This window comes from Pavona decussata, unplaced genomic scaffold (assembly GCF_977016875.1).
Source record: "Pavona decussata unplaced genomic scaffold, jaPavDecu1.1 SCAFFOLD_53, whole genome shotgun sequence".
In the NCBI taxonomy this organism is placed as follows: domain Eukaryota; kingdom Metazoa; phylum Cnidaria; class Anthozoa; order Scleractinia; family Agariciidae; genus Pavona; species Pavona decussata.
The window spans coordinates 4,468,968-4,496,864 of NW_028145475.1; the positions used below are offsets into that span (position 1 = coordinate 4,468,968).

At 39.1% G+C, this 27,897-nt stretch overlaps 3 protein-coding genes across 3 annotated transcripts; 2 read left to right on the top strand and 1 right to left on the bottom strand.

Moving 5' to 3' along the window:
• Window positions 1-849: 849 nt before the first annotated feature.
• LOC146480607 (HEAT repeat-containing protein 3-like) lies at window positions 850-27,188 on the bottom strand. Its single transcript, XM_085109776.1, has 16 exons — window positions 26,572-27,188; window positions 23,708-23,880; window positions 22,076-22,163; window positions 21,625-21,731; window positions 20,633-20,742; window positions 18,110-18,256; window positions 17,525-17,667; window positions 16,931-17,006; window positions 7,231-7,328; window positions 5,599-5,661; window positions 5,298-5,380; window positions 4,777-4,913; window positions 3,976-4,073; window positions 3,502-3,645; window positions 2,217-2,393; window positions 850-1,803 (listed from the first exon to the last, which is right to left on the bottom strand). The coding sequence occupies exons 1-16, from the start codon at window positions 26,704-26,706 to the stop codon at window positions 1,702-1,704; spliced, it is 1,881 nt and encodes a 626-aa protein (XP_084965902.1). The 5' UTR covers window positions 26,707-27,188; the 3' UTR covers window positions 850-1,701.
• Window positions 7,353-11,250, top strand: LOC146480608 (uncharacterized). Its single transcript, XM_085109785.1, has one exon. The coding sequence runs from the start codon at window positions 8,222-8,224 to the stop codon at window positions 9,905-9,907; it is 1,686 nt and encodes a 561-aa protein (XP_084965911.1). The 5' UTR covers window positions 7,353-8,221; the 3' UTR covers window positions 9,908-11,250.
• Window positions 12,827-16,121, top strand: LOC146480609 (uncharacterized). Its single transcript, XM_085109784.1, has one exon. The coding sequence runs from the start codon at window positions 12,875-12,877 to the stop codon at window positions 14,573-14,575; it is 1,701 nt and encodes a 566-aa protein (XP_084965910.1). The 5' UTR covers window positions 12,827-12,874; the 3' UTR covers window positions 14,576-16,121.
• Window positions 27,189-27,897: the final 709 nt, after the last annotated feature.

Genomic DNA, 27,897 nt, shown 5'->3' on the forward strand with positions numbered 1-27,897 from the left:
GAAAGTTTGAGAAACTTTCACCATGATTTTATGGCGCAGTTTAAGGACAAGAATTGACGAAACTGCCTGTATTAGCAAACGAAAATAGAATTTCAAGCTATTTGAATTTCACAGCAACGATACGTTATTTACGTTCATCATTTTATTGAATAGAGCGACACGTTTTCAGTTTTAACCTTTTGCACGGGTTCGGTTGCGAAACCAGAAGATATTAACGGATCTTTTCGAGTACCTGTTGTGATTTTTGTGTATTGGAATGCGTGTTCTTGCCCAATCGCAAAACGTTTCCTTTAGAAGGCGGATAGGTCTTATCAAATGTCTTCAGCATCAGTTCAACAGATTGTTTTAAAAAGTGGGATCATGTTGAATTTAGGCCAATACATTCATGCCAAGGAAAAACCTTGGTACCAGATTTCTTGCACCAGAGTCCCGCGCCATACTTGTTTCAAACACTGAGATGCTAAAAAAACATCTGCTCCAATACCAATAAAAGACAACGCTCAAAAACAAAAACAAAGTCTCGAAAGCAAAAACAAGACTTGTTTTCCACAGGAGCTGCTCTTTTCCAGGACAAATGTAAAAGTATTCTTCACAGGGACTTTTTATAAACTTTAGATCGAAGAACCTCAGTCGCATAAGCTTGTCAGTGTCACCTGTTACAACGCTAGAAAGTCACCACAACAAATGGACGTTTTGGTCACATGATTAAGTTGATAAAATATCACGTAACAAAACGTCCCGGTAGATCGCCGGGAGCTCATATCCAACCAATCAGAAAAGCTATTTTATTATTCTCACAGTTATAACTTAATATAAAAAGAGACAACAGGCCAGCTGACCAAAAGGAGATGTATCCATAATTTATCGTTTATTGTACGATTGTTGTATTTACAGCGTCACTGTAATGAAACACTATCACTACCAAAGGACAATTTATAGAGTTGGCAACTGAGTCTTTTGTTGGACTTACTTTTTTTTCTCTTTTATTCTCATTTATTCCTCAGGAATAAAATATTTTTTTCTGACGTCACGAGTAGGATCGTGTTTCGGATCCCAGATCCTAATTTGTGCTTTATTCTTTAGAATGTGAAGAAAGTATCGTTGAGTGACTTGTTGGATTAACTATTGTTGTGTGTTGCTGTGATACTCCATCATTTAAAACTTCAAGATACCCAAGCATAAAATGTTACTCTCTTTGGTAAATATTTTGTGCTACAAAATATCAAAACGATATCCCCATTTGATGAGTTTGCCAACATTCATCAACTGTGTTCTTCACAAAGCATGGGTAATACACGGAGAAATAAATTACTCGTCGTTCTTAGGAATCAGAGTGAATGACTGAAATGTATTTTGTTTTAAAAATAACAGATTCAATATTATTGTATTCGAGTGTAAGCGAGAACAACATTCTACAGTATGGTCGATTTTCAAGCAAGGGAAACAAAGCTTTTTACATGGTTTTGACGTTTAGGAATTTAACCAGAGCTTTACACTGAGTATACCCACGTGTTACTGTACTTCTCCAACAGGTTAAACAAGTCCATCCGGTCAATACACGTTCAACCTGATTTAAAACTGCTGGGATAATATAACGCAGCACATAGAACCTCTGTACAAAGGCAGTTGCATAGCAACTACCTCGAGTTGAATACGCAGAAGCGAGAGAGGTGCTTGTCGGATATTATTTCCGTAACATCGCTAGTGGCCTTTCATCTTGTATTTTATAAATCTGGTCAAGTTGACTCTTGCGGCATCAACCACGGGAAAATGATCTCCTAGGGTTCTTCTTTCTGTTTTAATCTGGTGAGGAAAGAAACGGAAAAAGTTGCACTTCTCTTCGATTCGGACCAATTTGTTTGCACCTACTTTTCATAATCTGTTTTGACTTGAATAGGCCATTTCCGAGTTGCTATGAACCTCATTATGAAAGCGAGGCTAAGTGCAAAGTCTTTCTTATGAAAATTAGTTTTCATTCACATGCAAACAAAACTAATTTTTATATGAAAAGCCTTGCTTTCATAAAGAGGTTCACAGCAACTCGGAAATGGCCTAGAAGCTCTCTTCAACTGAAGGCATTGCAAAATTAATGCCCCCTCACTCTCGCCGCCTTCCTCCCGCGCTTTTGGATGCCTTCAGAAAAGGCGCTATATAACTTGTATTATTAGTCCCTGGTTATTAGCACCCAGTCTATTGTTCAAGAAGTTAGTGCTTACCCTACTTTTGAGGACTGGTACCAACTGTTGAAGGTTTGCCAAAAGGCCGATGGAGTCTGCAGCAGTGTTGACCAGCGGTCCGTCAGCAAAAGTATCAAAAATGGCGTCCAGTGCTTCACAAATCACCCATAATTTCCCCTGGCTAATAATAATGTCACTGAAAACAGTACCTAGACGCTGAAAGGATAAGAATTCAAACCTTACGTTTCGATAACGTCACGGCGGCTAATCAGTTCATTGCGCACTAATCACGAGAGAAAAAATTGCGAAAAGTATTTAGGGCAATAGTGGATAATAAAAGAATTTGGATTATCATAATTTTTTCCAAATTTTCCTTATCCTTGGATTTCGAAGAAATTAGACATAAACACCAGTTATAAACAATTGGTAATTTAACAAGTCGACAGGCGACTGAATTGCTTTTGAATATCATGACCTCAACTTAAAATCACGTTTCTGTTCTTGACTTCCTAAAACTTTGAACAGAAGCTTTAGTTAACATTGCTTCAAAGGACGATTTAGGGGCTAATTCAGTGTTTGGGAGCTCAACATTAGCAGGGATTTCGCATTTCAAATTGGGTTGGGCTTGATCACTGGGACAGTTGAAACAATGAGCTCCCAAGCCACAACAGCTTTAGACAGTTAATCCGTGCGGTCCATGGGCCGCAGAAAAGCTTGCGGGAAGCTTAGTACGGGGCTCGTGTCTGAGATTTGGTGGGGGAAGCTTACTTTTTGGGGGAGGGGGAAGCTGGGTTTTTCCTAGAAACGAGGCATATATTCCGAATAATACGGTATCTTACAAGTTAAATTACAAGTAATTTATTTTCACTTAATGCTGATGTAAACTGGCTGCCTGGCTCCGCTAGCCACTATGGTTATTCCAGGCAGCCAGTGCACTAATTTCATTTCTAATATTTTTGCGATGAGCTTCACACAAGGCAAGAGTACAAATAAAGATTGTTGTTGCTGGGAATAAATCGTAAAGCGCGGTTTTCGAAAATGGCGGAAGCACAAGTGTAAGCGAATGCACAGCCGGAATCCATGCGGTATCTTCAAAACACATCCACGAGTACTTTCTGTATTGTGGTGCGCTGGTTATTGCAGCTACTCTTGTGCATGGTTCATTCAAGTAGACTAGACTTTGAGGGCAGCCCTCTTGCCATCCTTCTTAGGTAACACACCTTCACTTAACATAACATGCTTCCGTCTGTTATTTCACTCAACACCCAAAGGTCTTTCGAATGATCCTAATTCTTTTGTAAATGAGGCAAAGAGAAAAACCAACCTTGAGAATCTCAAGCGTGTTGTCTTTTCTAGCGGCCATCTTGCCGATGAATCCCAGAATGCTTATCAGCTTGACCTTGACAGCTTCACATTTTGCCTGGGGAGTGACTCGACATAACGTGGTCACGTGTTCACTTGTTATACCCTACAACAAACACAGCAACGTGTTCAGTAAATCGAACTCTTTTTGTCATTCCTTCGATAGTCTTCTCCCAAGCTTCTCCCTAATAAACGTCATGTATATATACATTTTCTTCATTGTAATTTCATTTGTATTACCCTAGTGTCTGTTATTGTTATTTTTGGTTTTTTTTTATGTGTGGCAAATAAAAGCGTACATTGAAACTGAAAGCTCTGACGATCATATTGTCTCTCAAAAACCAATTCACGGTTTCGATTGCAGAAAACAAAAAATGATGCGAATACACCAACTTGCCACCATCAAAAAAGGGCCTCGCGCACAGGAATTACTTACCTGTGGCTCTTGTAAAGACGCCAATTTATCCACGACTGATCGAAGAACGCCAGTGGCCGCTTCCAGAAAGTCTTCCTCTTGACAGATAAACAAATTGGCTGTGGTTAAAAAAAAAATGAGAACACAACATGTAAAGCAAACGACCGCCTTCTCTAAATCTAAAGTGGCTGAACCAACCTCGTGAATTGGAGCTGGAGGGAGGGGGGAGGGGGGGTGGGGATGGGTAAGATATGAGTTTCTCGTGTTCGCGTTCCGTCGCTGAACTTTGCCCCTGATTGGATCAAGCATGTTTACTCTGATTGGTTAGCCTTCGTTATAATAGCGAGATTTAGAATAAGTTTTACGGCAAACGGCAAACAGCGCAAATGACAACGTGACCATGTTTAGTCTTCATTTGCCGCTCGCTGATTTCAGTTTATCAGTAAAATTGAATGGTTTTGCGTTATCATGAAAGGCCAGAATTATTTTGCACTATTCTCGTCTACGTACTCATTGTTTTCAAGAAAACATCACCGCGAATCTCACGTTTGCCGTTTACCGTAAAGGCGATTCTAAAATTTCTCTAATTAATACACATTTTCCGAAATGCAAGCGCAAATATTCTCAGTATTCTTAGCGCTTTTGCTACTTAGAGCACGTTACACGAGGTTTTGAAACAAATTCCACAATTTAGCAAACATGCAACTTAACCCCACTCAAGCACAGTACACGACCACATGTGATTTGGTTCCAAGGCACTTTTAGGTATGGACGCAGGAAAACAACAACAACAACAACAAACTTCAGTATAGCTGTACTTACTTTCCGTGTAAAACGTAAGAGTAAAAAGTGAAGTCCAGAGTTGACCTAAGGCTTCTTCTCCTCCCAGTAGATTAGTATCCAACGCTGACACTATGTTATTGAGGCATATTAGTGCTCTCGCTTGGATCATGTTTAAACTAAAATGGAAAGAAAGTGCCCAATGGCATCGCATTAGATGATGTCGTTATTTTTCTTCAAAGATGGTCGCGTGCGAGATGTAAGAATCGTAAGATCTTCAAGTGACCGCGAGAAAACTCCATACCAGCACCTGGGGCCGCTGAGAGTGGACGCTTGCTGCACTATGGGATCGTTGACGCCGGTGGCACCCTAAACGCCGCACACTCAGAGGCCATTTTTTAAACTAAGCCCTGAAAGTTGCACCACAAACCGGGCCTTTACTCTAGTCTTCACAAATACTATACTAGCTCACGATGTTACTGAAACCCAACCTTAACTTGTTACAGTAAATTGATTTTCCAACAAGTGAAGGTTCGAGTATCAGGAGCCAACAGTGTTCTTACTTTTCTAACAGCTTCGCTCCTTCCTCTTGCGCCCTCAAAGCCTCATAAATGCTAGCCTCACCAAAGGAACTTTTACTTAGGACCTGAAGAAAAAACGTTCTGCAATTTAATTAAACTCTATGTTTGTTGAACTTGTTGAACAAAACAATTAAGACATATGGCAGTAGTACTAGTACTGTTTGCAATCAGCTCCATCCTTTCCTGTAATAGTTTTTGTGTATTTATCAACGTCAATAGAATTGCGCATTCCACTTGAAATTATGATTCCTTCAATGCTGTATCAAACTGCAATTTAACTCACCCTTTTAGGAACTCCTTGAGTGACAATCGCGTTGATCATTTCGGCAGACAAACTTTCTGGACTCTAAAACGCGAAAACATAAATGAGGTCACAATCTTCTAAACTTCAGTTTGATGATAATATTTTTAAAATGCGTTAACCAGCTGTTTCGCTACAAAGCCGCTTAGCCTCAAGTCAAGAAGTGTAATGCACCTCTCATCAGCCAACTTCTGAGAGAGGAACCACGGGTAAGGAGGGGTGAAAATTTTCCCCTCTTGAAAGGGAACACAGAACAATCAAAGTTAAAAATTTTTCCCTTCTAGAGGGTTTCACAGACAAACACCAGGCCCTCTGTGGTCAGCATCATCTTCGTTTAACACATCGTAAGAATGTAGAACCACTGACGTCTAACATATATCACACTGAATCAACGGATTTGCATGACAATACCTGAGCTGACATATCCACCATAGACAAGCTCTTCAGAGCATGCAACGCAAGATGAACCCAAGAAAGTCTGGTTACCCGTCATTTACAACGACTATAGTATGGCTTCTTGTCTTACACAGGACACTATTCCCAACTTTTTCCGCAGGGAAAGGCAGGAGAAAACAAACCTCCCACATTTCCCCCTCCTTGCTGAGCAAATTATCAATCAAATTTCCTTTATGAGCCCGCATAAATAGGTCTACTTTTCCAAAGTCCGTCCCCCTTCCCCCTTCCCCCTTCCCCCAGGGGAAGCCACGGGATAACTAACACAAGAATTTTAAGGAAAAGAGAAAATTAACTAAGCTTTAGGGATAACTCCAACCCTAATTTTCGGGATATAGACAAAGGGCGGTTTTAAATTGGGTGTTTATTTTGGTTTCGCTCTTCTACGCGCTGTGATTGGTTAGCAAAACTCGCACCACTTTTTCAACCAATCAGAAGCAAAACCCAAACAAAGCGTCACTTGCTCGCACGCGTTTTCCCGCGCTTGGCGCCAGTTAGGCGTATTTCCTTTGAATTCTGATTGGTGCACTGCGCTGTTTACGTCTGTTGCGATTGGCCAGACTTTACTTTGGTTTTGGCCTTATGACGCTCAGTCGAAAACCGCTCCAATAGCCTTGACAATTGTAGAGATAAGGAATCTGTCCTTAAAATTATAGGGATAAGGGGTAACCGCAGTTGTTTAGCCCTCACTGGATTAGCCTAGTTACAATTAAGTTACAGTTTAAGGTAAGGGGTTTGATCTAGCTTTAGAAAACATTCAAAAAATCATTAATATTCATTAGTCCATTGACCTATCAAATCGTCGATAAAACATCACGTGCAGTGGTTTTAAAATCCGATTAAACCTCCTCTTTTTTAGTATGCGGTGTTCAGTGTTTTTCTCGTAAGTAATTTCCAACGGTCACAAAAGCACCATTGTTATGAACTCTCTTGACACACGCTTTTCCAGGAATGTTTTTGAAGCCGTTCAAAAAACTCGCAGCACGTGTTTTATCGAGTCTAAAACCGCTCGGCTGTGCCTCGTGGTTTTAAATCCCGATAAAGCACTGCTGCTCGTGTTTTAAACATTACTTAATATATTATAATCACCGACTTGAAGTATTTGCGAAACGATTTTTGATGTCGAGAAACCATTATAATCTATAAAAAAAGGACCCTCACCATATCAACATCCTGCGCGGATTCTTCCTCAGCTTCTTCATCTGCAGAGTCTAAGCTGGCGCAATCGTCCACGTCTTCCCATTCATCTTCGTTAGAGTCTGTAGCACATAAAACATCATCATTAAACGCCAATCTGTGAACATTTCCCTCATTTTATCACATTTATGAAAAGATTATCACAACGATTGGTCCGTTCATGGGCGCTTCATAAGGGAATGACAGTGATTTCAAAGAATGCCCAAAACGGTGAAATAACCCCCAGAATCACGACAATACACCAGGGCCCGGTTGTTCGAAAGTCGATTAACGTTAATCCACGATTAAAAGAAAATCTAGGTTTACATCTTACTCGTTAAAAGAGGTTTTTAAAATCTAATTCTAAGCTAATGGTAAAGAAAAGTCTAAGTCAAAACTGAGGGACAAAAATCTTTTAGAAGAATCTTTATTGGTTTGTAATTAAACTCGAATCAATGTTCCCGTTAATCCATGATTAGCTTAATCAGGCTGTGAACAACTGTGCCCAGAGGTGAGTCACTTTTATTCATTATATTTAATGAAAGTTAGAATCAGTTAAACTTCGCAATCTCCAATATTTTATTCCCCATACAAAGTCTTATAACGCGTTGAAATTCTCAATGGCTGCCTGTAACCCAACATCGCTTGCACTCAAAGGTCATCGTCCCACTAGTAATTAATTATTACACGTTCTCTAATGATGCGAGCAAACAAAACAAAACAAAAAAAAACGTTCTTCACCGAATGGCTACATTTCTCGAGATGATGGCCGGCAAATAGCATTTATGGCTTCAAACGTGTGAAACGAAGATCGGAAAAATACGTCTGCCTTTGCAGGCTACTTCAAATGCGATTGCGTGACTAACTAGCGTGATCACCGTGACAACCGAGCAGCAAGAGGTCTGGATCGAGAATCAACAAGCCGCGAGTTAAGCCGCGAGTCAGTTGTCATGAGCGTGAAAACGAAAACAGAGAAATGGCGACGCATCAAGTCTTCCTGGTTTCTGCAACCATTCTAATTCTTTTACTCTCGATTTGCAACTCGAATGCGTCGACGTTTGGTGACCAATATCAAGGAAAAGATGCACTTGAACCTCAAGTACGAGAATACGTCCAATACTTTGCTAAACCGACAGTATCGAGTCCTTTAAAACAGTTTTTGGACCGGCCGAAGATATTGTTCGCCTTGGCGAAAGCAGCCGAGTTTGCCGTGGACAGTTACAGCACAAAGTCAAAAAGAACTTATCGACTACGGGATATCGTAAATGTGAAAGAGTTGCATAACAACACGGTCTTCGGTTTTCATGCTGTGGTACTAGAAGATGGAAAATCTCTCACAGACGCTTTCTTTGAGGTAGAAATCCCTATTCGATCGCTCGATGGACAGGAAATCGACTTGAGTGAGTTCAAATTCGGAGAATTCGAGACTATTGAAGCAAATGAGGATTGCGACGAACTGAGCAGTCGTGCACGATGTAAATGCGGAAAGCTGGGCAGATGTGACAAGGGCACGGCTCAGATTTCACCCTGGCTGGCATTCGCTCTTAAAACGCAGAGAGAGATCCAAGTCGACGCACCGTTTGACCAAATAGAAATGTTATCTGCTCACAATGCCTTTAATGATCGCGCAGATGGGTACGGCATTTTGGATGACTGCCCGTGGCCACCGCCCTACAACCACACCTGCCTAGACTTGGCCAATCAGGAGTTTAGTTTCACTGATCTACTCAACATGGGTGTGCGGGGCTTGGAAATCGACCCTTGGTGGTGTTTTGACAAGATGTTGATGAGCCATGACGACAACAAACAATACCGAGGATGTGCCCCTTGGGACAGGCCATTTGATGATGGCATTAAAGAAATTGGTGAGTGGATTCACAAGCCAGGAAATGAGCATGAAATTATCCGCTTGTACTTTGAAGATGGTGAAAGCCACACATTTGGCCATGACAACTTAATTAATGGTCCCATTGCAAAGTACCTGGGCGATAAAGTACTCACACCAAACGAATCCAAGAAGTATTTTCCAGGAAGGTGGCCAACAACAAGAGAGATACGAGAAATGAACAAGAGTGTTGTCGTAGCAGCTTCGAGTGATCAGCATGGTGAACATTATATTTTTGACCGTTACTGGCATGAGATGACAAGGAATGAATTTGTGAAAAGCCAGAACTGTTCATCAATAAACCAAGATACACCATTAAGAGTTTACTGTGACAGCACAGAGTACCTCTTCTTTTGGAATGGACCAAAAGAGACTGGCGTGATTCTTGACTTCTCATGGTTTATGAAGTGTGGCGTGACATATCCAGCGGCAGATCAAGTCAATCCAGTTTTGCTTGCAACTGCTGTGTTTACCTGGGCACAAGGTGAGCCATCAAAGCCTCTAACAGAAGATTCCTGTGTGCTTGTCAGTGGTAAGACTGAAAGATGGTATGTTGGCGACTGTCAAGAGAGCCACCCATTTGCTTGTCAGTCAACCAAAACTGCCAATGACTGGGTGGCTGGTAACACTACAGGAGTATATGCTAAACCAGTTTGTCCTGATGGTTACCAATTTAGTATTCCTCACAATGGTCTTCAACATCAGCAGTTAGTTAATGTCATGGGAGGTAGAGATACATGGATAAATATTACTCCTTACATAAACTTGCTGGTATGATGCTAGCAACAGCGAACAGATGCACAGATGACTGTCTGGTTAAATCAAAAAGCTATCTCCCTAAGATCTTCACCAGTGGAATCCTGGAGTTGATCTTTTATAATAGTTTTTAAATAACATTTATGGTAGTACAGGTTGCTATTAAGATATTCTAACCTTTTGTAGGAAAGTGCTTTCATGAAGTCAAACGCGTTGTTATGGAAATGTTTCAGACCATGATTCAGGGGTGTGTGATAGCAAGTCCATGATACATTGCAGGTCAAGTGACATTCAGCAATAAGTGTTAAACTTATTGATGTGATTAGAAATAATTTATGTAGAAATTAAAGTTGGATCTTTTAAGAAAGTTTTAAAATAAGATTTATAAAAGTAGAGGAAGCTACAAGATGTTCAAAAAGTTTTTGGAAAAGTGCTTTTTTGGTAGTCAAACGTGTTGTTATGGAAACATTCCAGAACATGATTTAGGGGTTTCTGATAGAGAAAGACTATGGTTCCTTGTACATTGTAGGTCTAGGAATGTTCACCAACAATTTTTCTATTGTTCTGTATATGTCAGTGCTAATTTATTTAATGCAATATTTTGAAACAATAATAATTCTTTTTTATTATTTATGTCAAGTTGAAGTTAACTAGGAAAACTGCTTGGCTTATAGTTTTTAAATAATTATATTTTTATAGATCCTCAGAAAGGCAAGGCAGATAATTATTATTATATCTACGTATGTACATTCCGGTTAACCCAATAAACAACACTTGTGAGATTTGTAGGAAGAAAAGAAGAATTATATGCCAATCACAAAAAAATCCATTCGCAACAAGATAGAGCAACAGGTGAATTGAAAGTTCTGGCCATTTAAATTTGAAAGCAATTTTTTTGATTTCTTAATATAAGTTCTGGGCTTACACAGGCTGTAATCATTCAAAGAATTTTTGAAGTTCCTTTCTTACAAACAGGACTTGTTTTTTTTACAGGAGGCTTTCCATTGGAGGAAATTAAATGCAATTTGGAATTGTTTGGGACACAATTTAAAAAGATGTTGCAACACTAAGCCAGGGCTTATATTTGGGAATGACTTTTATTAAAAATATTTAAAATCTCTTAGATTTGGATAGCTTATATTAAGGATAGGTGGGGCTTATATTTAGGATTTTATGTTACAATAATAAGAGTTGAATCAATTTTTGCATTGGCATTGAATGCCATGGGCAATTCAAACAAGTATTTTTAAGAGATCTAATAGAGTATAACAATAATAATTTATTTTTATTGTTAGTAGCATGTTTTAATTTTTTTTATACCCAAACCATTTTGTGACATTAAAAGCGTTTTCTAACTACTGGAATGTTGATCTTTCATCTTCTATTAATACAAACAGCTTTTCATTGGAGAGTGGCCGGATAAAAATGGCCAGGTGAGACACCAGAAAGCCATGAATTCTTCCTCTCAAATGTATGGAAAATTTGCTTCTTCCCACCGACGGAGACTTTTTTCAATATAAAGGAAGTCTACTGAAACGTCTACACAACCAAAAACGAAGGAAACAGGAAATTAGGCAGTGAAGGATTGAAATTCCACTTTGGGATTGTGCGCATGCGCCAAACGAACTTTTGAAATACTTGCCTTAAGGGCCTCTTCATATGATCCCGGTTACCGGGATGGCTCGGTAAGCGGGATGAATTTTGCAGTCCGTTCATCACCCCTCATACGTTCATATGGGAAATTTCATCCCGGTTACCGAGATGAAAAGTGGTGACGCGGTCAATCGAGTGTGACATTTACCGAACAAGCCCGGCAAGAATTTTTCATTTTTATCGGTTCTACAAACCTCAAAAGTATTATATCTTTATCTCTACTACGAAAAGGAATTATTTTGAACTAGAACATCTCAGCAATGAGCCGTAATAATCAAAGATATCCGTTCTAAGACGCGAATGTTTGGTTATAGACTTCATTCCGGTAACCGGGATACCGTGTTCATATGAGAAAATTTTCGTCCCGGACTCCCGAGATCTCGGTCGCTGAAACCGAGATCTCGGTAACCGGGCTGGCCCGCCTTCTCATATGAACACATCGAATTTTTGACAAAAGAAATAGGAATGAGGCAAGATCTCGGTAAGCGGGCTAGCCCGGTCAACCGGGATCATATGAAGAGGCCCTAAGATCCATAGAACCTCCATTTAATGAAATTCTTGCTATAACAAACACAATCCGTAACCCCAAACGTAAAACCTACCCCGATATAACGAATAACTGACAACACGCGACAAAAGATTAATGTAGAACAGAGCAACAGCGATGAAAATCCTCTAATCAACTTCTCAGTCAACATCTCGTTATAGACACAGTATGCCCTAGCTAATAATGCAATGTGCAGTGAACTGAAGCTTCATAGAGACATTAACATCGTTCAAATCCGGAAATGAACAGCGCTACAATTCAAAACACTTATTAACTACACCTCGATATAACGAACATTTTGGTTGTTTTTCCGTAGATTCGTTATACCGAGGTTTTCGATATTTTGGCCAACCTTCGATGTAACGAACCAAATTCCCTAGTCCTTGTTACTAAGTTAAATCGAGTGTCCACTCTAATTTTTGCCCTGACTCTAGATCTTGACGATCTTGGATGCAGGGGACCGCGCGATGACAAAGGAATAAACACTGGCACATTTACCGTCGTCTATCCGTTGTCAGACAAGCCTTGAAGTTTAAATTGTAATATTTGCCATTTGTTCCAAATGCAAACACCGTTTTTGACCGTTTAGCCGTAATTTCTCCAGATGATGGCCGGCAAATAGCATTTGCAACTTCAAATGTGGCACGGCGAGTGAAACAAAAGTCAGAAAAATGCGATGGCGTGACTAACTAGCGTGATGACTGTGACAACCAAGCAGCACGAGGTCTGGATCGAGACATCAATAAGTCACGAGTTTGTCATGAGCGAGAAAACGAAAACAAAGAGAAATGGCGACGCATCAAGTCTTCCTGGTTTGTACATCTACAACCATTCTAATTCTTTTCAACGTATCTTTGCTCTCCATTAGCCACTCGAATGCATCTTCTCTTCGTAACCAATATCAAGGAAAAGATGCACTTGAACCTCAAGTACAAGAATACGTCCAATACTTTGCTAAACCGACAGTATCGAGTCCTTTAAAACAGTTTCTGGACCGGCCGAAGATATTGTTCGCCTTGGCGAAAGCAGCCGAGTTTGCCGTGGACAGTTACAGCACAAAGTCAAAAAGAACTTATCGACTACGGGATATCGTAAATGTGAAAGAGTTGCATAACAACACAGTCTTCGGTTTTCATGCTGTGGTATTAGAAGATGGAAAATCTCTCACAGACGCTTTCTTTGAGGTGGAAATCCTTGTTCGATCGCTCGATGGACAGGAAATCGACTTGAGTGAGTTCAAATTCGGAGAATTCGAGACTATTGAAGCAAATGAGGACTGCGACGAACTGAGCAGTCGTGCACGATGTAAATGCGGAAAGCTGGGCAGATGTGACAAGGGCACGGCTCAGATTTCACCCTGGCTGGCATTCGCTCTTAAAACGCAAAGAGAGATCCAAGTCGACGCGCCATATGACCAAATACAAATGTTATGTGCTCATAATGCCTTTAACGATCGCACAGATGGGTACGGCATTTTGGATGACTGCCCGTGGCCTCCGCCCTACAACCACACCTGCCTGGACTTGGCCAATCATGAGTTTAGTTTCACTGATCTACTCAACATGGGTGTGCGGGGCTTGGAAATCGACCCTTGGTGGTGTTTTGGTAAGATGTTGATGAGCCATGACGACAACAAACAGTACCGAGGATGTGCCCCTTGGGACAGGCATTTTGATGATGGCATCAAAGAAATTGGTGAGTGGATTCACAAGCCAGGAAATGAACATGAGATCATCCGCTTGTACTTTGAAGATCTTTATAGCCACACACTTGGTCATGACAACTTAATTAATGGTCCCATTGCAAAGTACCTGGGCGATAAAGTACTCACACCAAATGAATCCAAGAAGTATTTTCCAGGAAGGTGGCCAACAGCAAGAGAGATGCAGCAGATGAACAAGAGTATTGTTATAGGTGCAAGTGAACAGCATGGTAAACATTACATTTTTGACTTTTACTGGCATGAGATGACAAGGAATGAATTTGTGAAAAGCCAGAACTGTTCATCAATAAACCAAGATACACCATTAAGAGTTTACTGTGACAGCACAGAGTACCTCTTCTTTTGGAATGGACCAAAAGAGACTGGCGTGATTCTTGACTTCTCATGGTTCATGAAGTGTGGCGTGACATATCCAGCGGCAGATCAAGTCAATCCAGTTTTGCTTGCCACTGCTGTGTTTACCTGGGCAGAAGGTGAGCCATCAAAGCCTCTAACAGAAGATTCCTGTGTGCTTGTCAGTGGTAAGACTGAAAGATGGTATGTTGGCGACTGTCAAGAGAGCCACCCATTTGCTTGTCAGTCAACCAAAACTGCCAATGCATGGGTGGCTAGTAACACTACAGGAGTATATGCTAAACCAGCTTGTCCTGATGGTTACCAATTTAGTATTCCTCACAATGGTCTTCAACATCAGCAGTTAGTTAATGTCATGGGAGGTAGAGATACATGGATAAATATTACTCCTTACATAAACTTGCTGGTATGATGCTAGCAAGAGTAAACAGATACACAGATGACTGTTAAAATCTGAAGCTATCCACCTCTGATTCTGAACAGTTAATTCCTGGAGTTGATCTTTTATAAAAGTTTTGAAATAACATTTATAGTTGTACTGTAGGTTAGGTAGCTATTAAGATATTCAAACCTTTTGTAGAAAAGTGCTCTTGTTTCGTCAAACGCATTGTTTTATAAATGTTCCAGATCATGATTCAGGGGATTGTGATAGGAAAAGTCCATGACACCTTGTAGTTCAAGTAATGTTCATCAATAAATGCTAAACTTTAATATAAATGTAATGATTAGTAGTAATATTTTATTTACAGTCAACTCCCTTTATTGTGGACACCCTCGGGACCGCAAGTTAGTGACCTTAATAATGAGAGTCCATAATAGCATGCATTTTTTCAGTCAAACATCTGTACTCTATTTTTGCCGGGGATTTAGCTGCTGTCAGTATTATCCTAATTGCACGGTGTATGAAAGGTGAGATTTGACTGTATATTATTAAAGTTAGGTCTTTTGGAAGTTTTTTAACAATATTTGTAGAAGTATAGGTAGTTATCAAGATATTTAAAAGTTGACGTTATTGGAATTAAAGTGGTTTTTGTAATCACACCACTAACTTGTTACGGAGAGATTCCAGAACATGATTAAGTGGTTTGTGATAGAAAAACAATTAATGTCCACGATTCCTTGTAGGTCAAGTAATGTTCAGGAACAATTTTTCTATTGTTCTCTACATGTTGTTAGTGCTAATAAATTATTATTAATTAATTAATTAATTAATTATTAAATTAATTGTTTAGAAACAATACATCAATTATTTATGTCAAGTTGAAGTTGAACTTAACAAGGAAAACTGCTTGGCTTATAGTTTTTAAAAATTTATATTTTATAGAACCTCAAAAAGGCAAGGCAGATAAATTACAACAAATTATTTCTATGTATTTTCAGGTTAAGCAGTAAACTTAACTCTTGAGATTTGTAGGAAGAAAAGTTTCCATTGACAACAAGATAGAGCAACAAGTCTACTCATTTGAAAATTCTGGCCATTTAAAATTTGAAATCAATTTTTTTGAAAATTGTAAATATAAGTTTAGGGCTTATTCAAGCTGTAATCATTCAAAGGACTTTGAAGTTCCTTTGACAGGGAGGACTTGTTTTCCAGGAGACTTTGCAATGGAGGAACTTAAATGCAATCTGGAATTGTTTGGGACACAATTTAAAAAGATGTTGCAAAACTAAGCCAAGGCTCTTTTGGGAAAGACTATCATTAGAAAGAATTAAAATGTCTAAGATTTGGAAAGCTTACTCTTAGGGTAGATGGGGCTTCTATTTAGGATTTTATGGTACAATGATAAGAGTAGAATTAATTTTTGCATTGGCATTAAACACCATGAGCAATTCAAACAAACATTTTTAGAGATCAAATAGAGTATATTGATGATACAATTTATTTTTATTGTTAAAAGCATGTTTTAATTTATTTTATATTCAAACCATTTGGTGACATTAAAAGCTTTCTCTAACTACTAGAATGTTCTTCTTGATCTTCTATGCAAACAGCTTTATATTCAAGGGTGGCTAAGTAAAGATTATATGATGGGCTCTGCCGGCCCACAATTCCACCCTTGCAGAATTTAACTTGACCAAATTTTTTTGAGGGGGGTGGGCAACAATTTTATAGATTATTCAGGGTTTTTAATTTTTTTTTTTTTTTTTTTGGGGGGGGGGGGGGGGGGGAGAAGGTCTGTTAATAATGATGATCGACTGGACAAACAGACAACAGCTATGTCTGTTTCACATTATTTTGCTGGAAAATAGGACCAGATGTCAGCTTATATAGGCACCAATAGCCTCCGTTATCAGTCCATAACACGGGTGAATGGATGGCACCACTCATTATTTTCTCCATTAATTTGTTTAGACTGGCTTTAAATCTCTTGTAAAAGGCATGCATTATGTTCAGAGTAATGGAACCCAGTATACAGGTCCCAGCTTCTAATAAAACCCCAGATTATCTATACTGTAGATTAAAATACACGCCAGTAATAATATTAAGATCTTCCAACTTGATTGTTTACTGTGGAAAAAGCACATGAAAATAATATTTTTTCCCTAAAAGCGGGGCACTATAAAATCTGGAGTGCAAACAACTTAGGAGTCAGAGTCAAAAATACATGTACTTGCAACACTTACCGTAAATTTCCAAAATACAGTTTCATCTAAAAGAGGAGCTGACTATGGGAACTGGAATAGATCTGAACTTCAGATGGTATTCCATCCAAGCCGTACAAAACATTAATGTTATCGGTAACCAGTACAAAACAATGAACCGTACCTTCAGGGCAGCACATGTTTGACAGAATCTCCAGAGCCAGTTGCTGAGCATTTAAAACCATCTGTACTTCTTCAATCTAGAATGTTACAGAACTCTTGTTGTATTTATTACCGCATACAGGTATTTTGAGGAACAATGTAAGGGTAACAAAGAATATATGAAAAGACCACGTACTGAAATAAAAAGGAAATGAGCTCCCTTAAAGGCTATGACAATTTTCCATTTGCAATTCAGCATAGAGTGAGAAAAAGTATGAGAAATATCAGTATCAGTCTACCTGTAGCCTCCTACGCAGACACTGTTTCAGCTCGTCACACGTTCCTTCTTGTGGAGGAGGAATACATGACAAGCCCAAAGAGCATCTGCATAGAAGGCTAGTCTACCTGTGGTTCAGTTACACATCACCTGACCAATACAATTATGTAAGGTTATGGGTTCAATACCCCCAACTGGAGAATGTACTGTTTTGGCAAGCTTCTGCTGATAAAATAATAAATACCAAAAACAATACCAAATAAACTACCACCTGGTCATGTCACATACACAAATTAAAGCATCCTAAGAATTCTGTCATCATACTGTACACCACTGTACCTTGGTGGGCTCTGGCAACAATAATTTGCTGATGACACCAAAACAGTTGACATCAAGAACTTGAGCCAAGACCTTAACAACAGCTTGAAGAAGCTCATTAAAGCTACAGGCTGGGATAGTGTAGCGGATGTTGTACAATACTCCTGTCAGTGAATGAAGTGCGACATTACTGAGTAAGCAGCAATTCAATCATTTCTACATGTGCTTACAGTCATGTGGGAATCTGGAAACTGTGAAACATTCTGTTAAACTTTGAAGGATAAAATATAGGAAACAGAATGCACCAAAATGGCACAATAAAAGCAGGTCACAGACTGGTCATATGGAGAATCAATACCAGATATCTAGTTTTTGGGTCAGCCAGACATAGAACTTTGAAACTTTTCTGGAGCTACTCATTGAGAGTACTCAGATGCCCAGTGGCTCAATTCAGCTCTACTTGCTACATTTTGTTCAAACCAGTTCCATCCAACTACAGCTGTATCAGACCCTGGGTCTCTGACAACTTTGTTATTGCACTTACACTAGGTAAACACAATTTCCATGAATAAAAACAATCCATCTGTTATGAGACACAAGTAATACCTGCAGTCAGAACTTTCAACAGTAACATGTCACTTGTTGTTCCATCAGCCATAAGAGACTTCTCAAGAGTTTTCATCAAGTCACTGGAGCCACACAGCAGCTGAGCTGCAGATATGTTGTCTTCAGTAACGGTATGAAGACACTGCGCTAAATAAAAAGGACAAGTTTTGTAATCCAGCATTAAAATCCTCACAACTGTTTGCAATGTATTTTCCATCATTCTCCTTCCACAAATTTGATGCTTTGATTAAAAATATCTTTTCATTCACACATTTTTCATTCTCACAGTCCACAGATTTTATCTACTGGACAGCTGTTCCCACAAGAGAGACACATCTCCTAATGAAGTGGACATTCATCGAAGGCTCAATTGTAAGCCACATACATACTGTACAAACATTGTCACATAGTAAAATGTGCAGGTCCCACCCCCTGAGCCCTCTTGACAGGGCTTCTGATAGGGTGCGAAAAAAATTTGGAAATTATGTGGCACTTTTAAGTCTCATTATGCGGCAAGAAAGGTCTATCATGCGGCAAATTATGCGATTTAATTTTAGCTAATTTAGCCTTGTTTTATTAGGTCTAAGAGGAGCACAATCCAGTTTTTGCTGTTCAAGAAGCAATTAGAGCACGGAGAAATGAAGAAACAGCTTAAATAAATCATTTGTTGCCTCATTTCAAATTATTGAAAATCAGATATAATTTGCTAATTTGGTCAAGTCAGCGTTTGTTTCTGCCCACCCCCATTTTTTTCCGGGTTCCACTTGTGCGACGCAGCTCCAAGGTGCATGTTAACCACAAACGTTCGAAGATGATCAACCACTATGTTGCACGAAGAGCAAAACAGCTAGGAAGATCAAAGGAGACTCTGCTCGCAGGGTAAACAACAGACCATCGTCAATTAACATGAATGAAACGTTCCTTTGGGGTGCTTTCTTGCCCTGTCTTTCGCCGAAATGTTTACAGGAAGGTGCAATCTCTTTTTCTCCTGCGAAGAAGCGCTCGGCATTTTAACAATAAACTTATTCATAATGAGGATGTTTGTTTCAATAATTGAAACAAAATAATATTAAAACAAAATAATTACATATTGCAAGCGACTATCGAGTAGTTTTCACATCATCACCTGCATCGCAAGTATGAAAGGATCAAATGACATCTTGGTTGATTGGTGTATTTACATAAAAAGGATTGTTTATTCTGTGCCAATGATCACTCGCTTAATACTGAAAACCAGCACCAGGTCCCCAGCATGTAAAATGACGCATAGAACGCCTGTTTGTTCGCTTAATCAATGAACAGACGCTTCCGGGTGATTTTTGACGGCTTTTGAAAGAAAAAACTCCTTGAGATAACGTTTAAATATTATTATCAGAGAACTTATCATTAAGCGAGATTTTTGCTCTTTTTTTCTTAAATTGTGCGATTTTGTAAAAATTCTGCGATTTTTCATGAATTATGCGATTTGTTGCGATTTTAGGTCAATTATGCAAAATCGCAACATCGCATAATACCAGAAGCCCTGTCTTGAGGGAGGAGGTAATACAAGTCCCCTAAAAACGACCGCATGGGAGGCTATATAACCCCTTCTCTAATGAAGGGTCGCTGGAAATTCTAACTGTGAAAAAACTAAGTCCTAAGACATTGCACTGTAGTTCAAGCTAATTGGAATTTCCACAGGAGGGGGGGGGGGGGGGGGGGGGTTGGGTTCAACACCAAAACAAAACCTGTAGAAGGGAAACAGATATTTTATGGGACAAAACATTTTCAACCCTCTTTCCGCTACTGCTACTAAGAGGATACTTCAATGTAGTCCCAACTGTGTCAACTTAATGAGGTGGTTCAGTGGGTAGTTCGGAATATTACAACTGTACTTAAGGGTTTGTAGAAAAAGGAAGTAGTGCTTAAATAATTTTAATAGAGGTTGTGAAACAAGTAGGAGGGTGTCATTACTGTCTAGCAACTGACTATCATGGCCACCAAAGTGAAGATGATGGGCTTAGCTAGAGAGAAAGAACACGTAACAGGTAGGGGAGACCTCTCACAGCCCACCGCGGAAAAAAACTTCCAAATAAGTTAACCAGCTCATGAACCAAACTTACAAAGCTTACAGAACAGAGTAAAATGTATACGGAACTACATGTGTGAGAGTGCTAGATAAATAGAAGATATTACATGACCGCGTGGAGATACGAAATTTCTCTTCAAGCGTTGAAAAATATTTCACGAGAGCGCCAGCGAACAAGTGAAATATTTTTCAAAACGAGAACTCCAAGCGGCCATGTAATGTTCCGTTTATTATACAAACACCAATGAAATACCAAATCATTGCAAAAGGCACTTTTTATTATGTAACCATTAGTAACAGTGATCTTTTCACGCATGAAGATATCATGTTTTTGCGCAAAAGTTCTCCTCGTATTTTACTGGTGTTTATAATATAATAATTATTATTTAACATTTAATTATAAATATTTCTTAAGAAAGGAGGAAATGCAGTTAATTAATTACTGTAAGCCTCACCAGCAGGAATCGCAACAGATGTGGGATAGATATCAGTCTTTAAACCTGACATGAGGCAAGGAAGGAGTCCTTGACTGTTGAAGATCTGAACTGCTACATTGCTGCTTTCACTAGAAAGAAACAATTTTTAATACATTGTTTTATTGATAGTTGCAATAGTAAGAACAACAAGGCAACTAAAGGTGAATCCTTAAAGGAGTTTAATGCCATTGGTACATTTTTAAGTTTTTTGGTCAAAATTGTGCTGAAATAAATATTATAATTATTTAACCAATACATTTTCTTTTATCCAAAATGCTTCCAGACACCACCAGGATTAAACAAAGGAAGAACAAAACCATGACCAGATTTTAGAGATTTTTCCAAGACAGAAGGCATATTTTTGTTGTAAAATTTCAATTTCCAAAGACAATTTTATTATTAATAATAATATCATTAATTATTATTTTGGGGTTTAAGCCATGACTATATTATTCATTATGTCTTTATACTAAAAATATTAAATTTAAAGTGAAATTGCCTTTTATCAGCCTATAAGCAAAAATCTTATTTAGGGTTTAGAGTCAGTTATTGCTAGTTGATGAAATTAACTTTCAGACTGGGCATGCATGTGTAGTTGATCAGCCATAATGTTAATTTACTAAATAACTGACATCTGAGTCTGGTCCAATATTCAAACCAGATGGCTCATTGTAATGGTGCTGAGCTCTAATTTCCGTACACAGCAACTAGGAACTTCAAGATAACAACTCTTCTCTGAATGAAATTACTCTGTTATGGATAGCCCTAGTAAAATTTTGTTCACCACTACCTCCTTTGTAAACCTGTGGAGATGGATCAGCTTGAGCATCCTAAGAGCCTCAGTCAACTAAGCTTATGGGAAATTCAACCTCCCAGCACTGGTTCAACCAAATTTGATTGGCCTTAATAATATTGGTCTACCATTGATTATTTTATCTAGCTATTACATTTATTTTCAATTGATGACTAACCATAAATTCCACAGTAAGCTTACAGCTTGAATTGCCAAACTTGTTGATTGCCTTTTAAACTCTGAATTTCCCGGGCTCTCGTTAATAGCACCCAAGGCATCAAGAGACTGAAACATCAAGAAGAACATAATTTTATTCATATCCATTTTGCAAATAATTAAAGTACTTGGGTGACAATGATGTGGAGAGGAACAGGGGAAAGGGACACCAAAATAGAAAGCTAGCAACCAGGAGAAAGGAATAGAACAGGTCGGAATAAAATGGTAAATGGATTTGAGAAATAACAAAGAGCTGAGAAAATGTGAAAGAATTCAATAGTAAGTTGCATGACACTTTGCAACTTGGGTTTCATTAACACATTTTTTCAGTTATATTTAATGAGGGTACAAAATGTAGGAAGCCTGTACGTAAGTATCTATGTGAATTACTCATTTCGTTCCGTGCAGCATACCTGCCGTACAAATGTTGTAAGAGGAGTCATAACATCTTGTTCAACCATTTTGATGCACACTTCAGGTCCACCTCCAAGACTTAAATTCCTACAGCAAATCATCATTCTGTTAGTTCTCTCTATAGTATTGTTGCTGACATTTTTCCTGGTTCTGTATAAAGTAATGCCTAAAACATTTGGAAAGGAAAATTCTGAAACCAGGAAGTAGAGTTACTGCAGCATTTTTTAACTGTGTACACTTCTCAAAAGCATTAATAATTCACGACAAGTAAACAAAGGAAATCACTACCGAGAAAGAGGTTTGGAAATGTGATTTTAATTATCATAAAAAAATTCGTGAAAAAAAAAATTGTGAATTGAATTTCTCAAAAAATTATAGATGGTTTGAGAAGGTATATCAAGCAGTCAAAAGATTGTTTTATCCAATTTCCAAAGTTGGTTAAAAACTGGGATGTGTCTCGTTTTTCCTTTGTTTGGAAATCGAAGAAACACTCTTCCTCTCATCAAAGACAAAGAAAAGATCCTGTATAGCAAAGGCCTGGCCTGTCATTAGAATGTACGTATGAGGAAGCTAGCTGGTTACTATATTTTGATTGTTGTTTATTAAGATTGTTGAACATTACAGTATCTCTATAAAAAAATCTGTGCCCTCTTCTTCTCCCATCCCACACAGCTGAAACAAAATAATAATATTCATTACAAAGGAGGCCAAAATATGTGCTGTTACTTGCTGTTAGCACAATGGTAACAAGCCAAAGATTAATGATATAGCATGGCCTTAAATTCTATAATTTATAGAAAAAAGGGCATAGAATGGTCCTTGAAAAATGATGGGTCTCAACAAATTTTTGACGAGTATTGGCATTTCAAACTAGAGCACGGTATCTCGAGCTGGTAAAAACAATAATTAAAAGCATGTCTCAGAATCTTGTATTTTGACATAATTTGAATCTTGGGGTCTTGCAAGCCAAGCAAAAGTTTAATATAAATTCACCACTTCCAATTTATCAAGAAATAATTTCTCGCATGAAGGGAAGAGTGCCGTAAAAGTCTCGTTAGACTGCAAATCAGTCGTTTTTTCATTTACAAAGGCGCGAAGCGCCGTAAGCGTGGATTCGCACGCGCGAAGCCAAGCACGTCGAAGATCGCGCGTATTCCTACGACAAACCAACGCAAAAAATACAACTGTTTTGCAGTCTAAAGTCTCGTGCTCAGATCTCTAGATCACCGTTTTTCCCGCCTGGTTTTATTTTTAATCCGGCGTCTCAAGCTTGGATTTGAAAAAAGTCTTGGTCTTGGTTTTTTAATGAGGGTCTCGACATCTCGGCGAGTCTTTGATTTCACCATTCTATACTCCTCGAAAAAAAGTGGTGTCTTAAGCTTGGATTTGAAAAAAGTGGTCAAGCTCGTTCTTGGATTTTAAATGAGGGTTTTGACATCTTGGCGAGTCTTGGATTTTACCATTCTATACTCCAAGAAAAAAAGTGAGATCTCAAGCTCAGATTTGAAAAAAGTAGTTAAGCTCAGTCTTTGATTTTAGGGTCTCAACGTCTCGCTGAGTGTTGGATAATTTTCACCATTCTATACCCCTAGAAAAGAAGTGTGGCATTTTTTTTAAGAGAACTCCTCTACCTTAAGGCTCCAGCAGCACCTTCCTGAATCCCTCTGTTGTCATCAATCAGCAGTGGGCCCAGCCTTCGCACAATATCTTGCTGAAGGAGTGCTGGGATAGCTCCCGGATCAAACACTAGATTGGCCAGACCAGCACAGGCACACTCTCGCTCGGTTGGAATGGCACTTGTCAGCTGAAGAAGAACAGCGTTGTACATGTAAATGATAATAAAAGCCTCCTCTTTTCACTGTTTTGCCTCAAAACAGAATAATCTGAAGTATCACATGGTCTCATTCCTCCTGTCTCACTGATGATGTGACCTTCATGGAATAACCTACAATATTTTTTTTGTATGATTGTGATGCAGACAACAAAAAGAGATTAAGGGTTTCTACTTCTCAGTGACAAACTTTCTTCACCCTAAAAACTACAGATTCATTTACTTCCATAAAAAAAGCATTAACTGCTGCACTTTTTTTTGATTTGTTCAATGAAAATAGAATGAATGCCTTTTGTGTCAATGATATTGTGGACCCTGTTAGCTTTACCACAAGGTCACCATTTTGTTAATATATTATCATTAACCCTTTGACTCCTCGCTTGTTTCCATAGGTTTCGCATAAATTAACTTTTTCCAAGAGCGGTTTAACTCACTAAAATGCGCAGTAGATGATCATTTAGACTCACTTTCATCTACATCTGCAGTTCATATATGAATCATTTCATATACTTTACATCATTTCACTCCTCTCACGGGAAAATGGGAACCCACAATTGACCTTGCTCCCAATGTGTGGCTTCATAGCTCAGTTGGTAGAGCATCGCACCAGTAACGTGGAGGTCATGGGTTCGAATCCCGTTGAAGCCTGAATTTTTTTTTTCAGGCTTCTTATTTCCAATTGCATAAATTGGAAAATTCACTGCGATGATCACTTCTCACTTTCATCCTTTAAAGAAATATGGTTGGCTTCCAAAATTAACTGCATATTAAACTGGAATGATAAAACAAATGTTTTCTGACATAAAATGATATGGTTACCTATTAATCATTTGCCGATAACAACTTTTAAGGCAACAATCATGTTGCATTAAAATCGTCCTGTGTAACCCGGCGTGATCAATCGATGAAACCTATAATCAATAACAATCGATGGCAATCAATTATAATCGATAACAATTAATTGATTGGTATTGCAAATCGATGACTAATCAATGGCCAAAAAAATTGTGCTTTTTAATTGCCATCAATTGCCATTGATTATCATCGATTGTCAGTGATTACCATTGATTGTCATTGATTTGCATCTTTTTTTGAGGACAAAAAAAATGCTTTACAGAAGAAATACAGAGAAATGTGATTATATAACAGTTGTTAAAATTGTGAGGTAAGTATCTTGGCCCAAGCTACCAGCTAGCCAAAGAACATGGAGAACACAATTATCATGATACTGCTCTGAAAAGATTTCATTTCCAAAATTTCACTTTTCAAAGGCCAGAGCGGTGCTACTAAATCCCTTTGGACGTGCACGCATCTTATTGATCACTTTCAGTGTATTCGCATGATCTCCTTTCTTCTTCTGAGCAACGAATCTCATGCCAATTTCAACAGCAAATGGGCATTCAGGGTACCTTTTAGCTACAACCTGGTACATGATAGATAGATGAACAACTTGACACATTTGCGTAAAAGCCGGTGTAAAGGTCGGCACACACAAGGGGACTAGTTGCAGGGACTTGTTGCAGGGACTAGTCCGCTGTAGGGTTTACACGATGGGAAAAGTCACAGGGACAAGTCCCTTGAAGGGTTTACACGCGGGGACCTGTTACACATTGAAATAGCAAAATTTAGGGCGACTTCACTGAAATTCAGGGAAACGTAGAGACGAAAAAGGAGTGGTCCTAAACAGTGAAACCGAGGTTACTAAATTTTAAAACCGCAAAACATTGAAATACACACACACGTCAATAAACAGCAAGTTGTCGATCTATAAAACTAGTCAGTCATTTACAATTTCCAAAAGGTTTTTTTTCTTTTTTAGAGTTGAGTATACTACTGATTCAAAACAGAAAAACAACAGCTATTCAAACAGGGGCTTAAATACAAACAAAACTAAAATACTTGTTCAACCTCACAGTCGGCAGCCATCTTGAAATGGAGTTTGTAAGGGGTTATGGGAGCGAAAATACTGATCAGCGATTGGTATTTTCATTTGGTCGCAAGGATTTGTCCCACGAACATATCACACGCGGGGACCAGCATAATTTGAGGGGACAAGTCCCGGGAACTTGTCCCACGAAATCAAACATGGTTTGAATTCGTGGGACAAGTCACAGGGACCAAATTTTGGTCCCTGCAACTAAGTTTTTTGATGAAAATGGGTAGTTCACTCGAAGGGACTTGGTCCCCGGGACTAGTCGCGGGGACTAGTCGCAGGGACTAGTCTCTTTGTGTGTGCCGACCTTAAGTAACCGCACATGAACGCAACCATGAGCAGAACAAAACTACCATTATTGACAGCAAATGATAGTCACTAATAATCGATGGCAATCAATGGCAAGCAATAGCAATTAGAGTATTGAAGCTTGTCTATATCGATTGGTCATTGATTGTCCAATAGCAATCGATAGCAATTAACTAATTGTCATCGATTGTTTTCGATTGATCGCTTGAATTTTTGATGATCGATTGTCATCGATTGATTACGCCAGGCGTGAAAGTCATAACCCTTACGCATGGTTGTCAAAGTTTGAATTAAAACGTGCTGCTGTTGTGATAAAGAATGTTTTACTTCCTTTACTATCGACCGATTATCTAACACAAAAAACGTATAATTATAATAAAATACAAGACTAAAAATCAATACACTGTACTTCCATTTCTTACCTTTTCCACAAGAGGCAACGTCTTAACACCAACATCAACGATTTCTTGGGAATTTTTTTGCGCTTCTTTGGCACTTGGTAGTCCTGTAGGTCTATTCCGGAATGAAGAGCGTTTCTTTCCCCTTGTTTTTCCCATAATTTTACACTAAAAATCAAACTTGAAGGCTTCGCCTTTCCAACGAAAACAACAACCTAGAACCTTGTTAAGCCGCCATTTTGTTTCGCAAGAGTCCACGTGCTTTTCATCTTACAACTTCTGGCCAATCGGTCCGCGGGCTCTCCATCGCGTGTCGTGTTCTATCTCGCGCGTATTCTCCACTGGCGTCGCGCGACGCGACGTCAAAGGTTCGGTTGAGTCACAGACTTCAGGCGTTCATCTGCTATGTAGGTGCCGGCAGGGGATCCTGTGGAGTGCTAAGAGCCCAGACGTTCGTCTGCTCCTCCCCCAATGTGGTGGCTTTACCTACGCACTCATCCTAGGAGACCCAGGGGCAGTTAGTCTGGTAATGGGCTCCTGGTCTGGTAGCAGGGATTTTCGTGGTGAGAACGGGAGAGCCCCTGGGCAATTACTCTTACCGAACCAGTTCCAGAAACATTTGAATCCACCGCTTTTCATTGGCCAGAAAGATTTTTTCTACCTCTTTTATTACTTTCCCTTGGCATATTGAGTTTTGTGCTTATAGAACAGGGGCGGGGGGGAACACTCCACAGCGCCTGGCACTTTTTTTGTATCTGAATCATCCAACAAAAGTTGACGTCACATCCGGTCAAATTGGCGCCCAGCAGCCTGTCTCGGCGAAGTCGAATGATGGCGTCTGGGTTGGGCATGATTTCTTTGGATTTTTGAGCCATCAGTATCAGGAATTGTGAACTGTGGATATGAACGATGTTGTAAAGATATTGCTTCGACTTCATGAGCAAGGGTTTTCCAAAGGAGTCATTTTTTCTATTGTTTTGACGGAAAATACGAGACAGCTAAGCGTCGTGTCATGGCGAAAATTTCACACTCTCAAAACGAGTGGCGTTCAGACTTTTGGCTCTTGTGGCTTCTGATCGTTCGAAAGCTGAAATTTTAATAGCCTATCCCGTGTGCAACATAATGGAGGAGACATTGTCAGTCATAGTTTGAAGTGTTAACATCGGGAACCTAATTATCTCTCGACGTGAAGTGTTGGAAGCCTGTATCATTGAAGCTGTTCTAATTGTCTTCGTTGTAAGAGACTCGTAATCTTCCAGGTGAGTAAATGTAGTTATCTTCATTTCCAGTTCTTTTCTGCCGACGTGAGTACCTTTACATGTGGGCTTTAGAGTAACAAGTCGGTTTTGT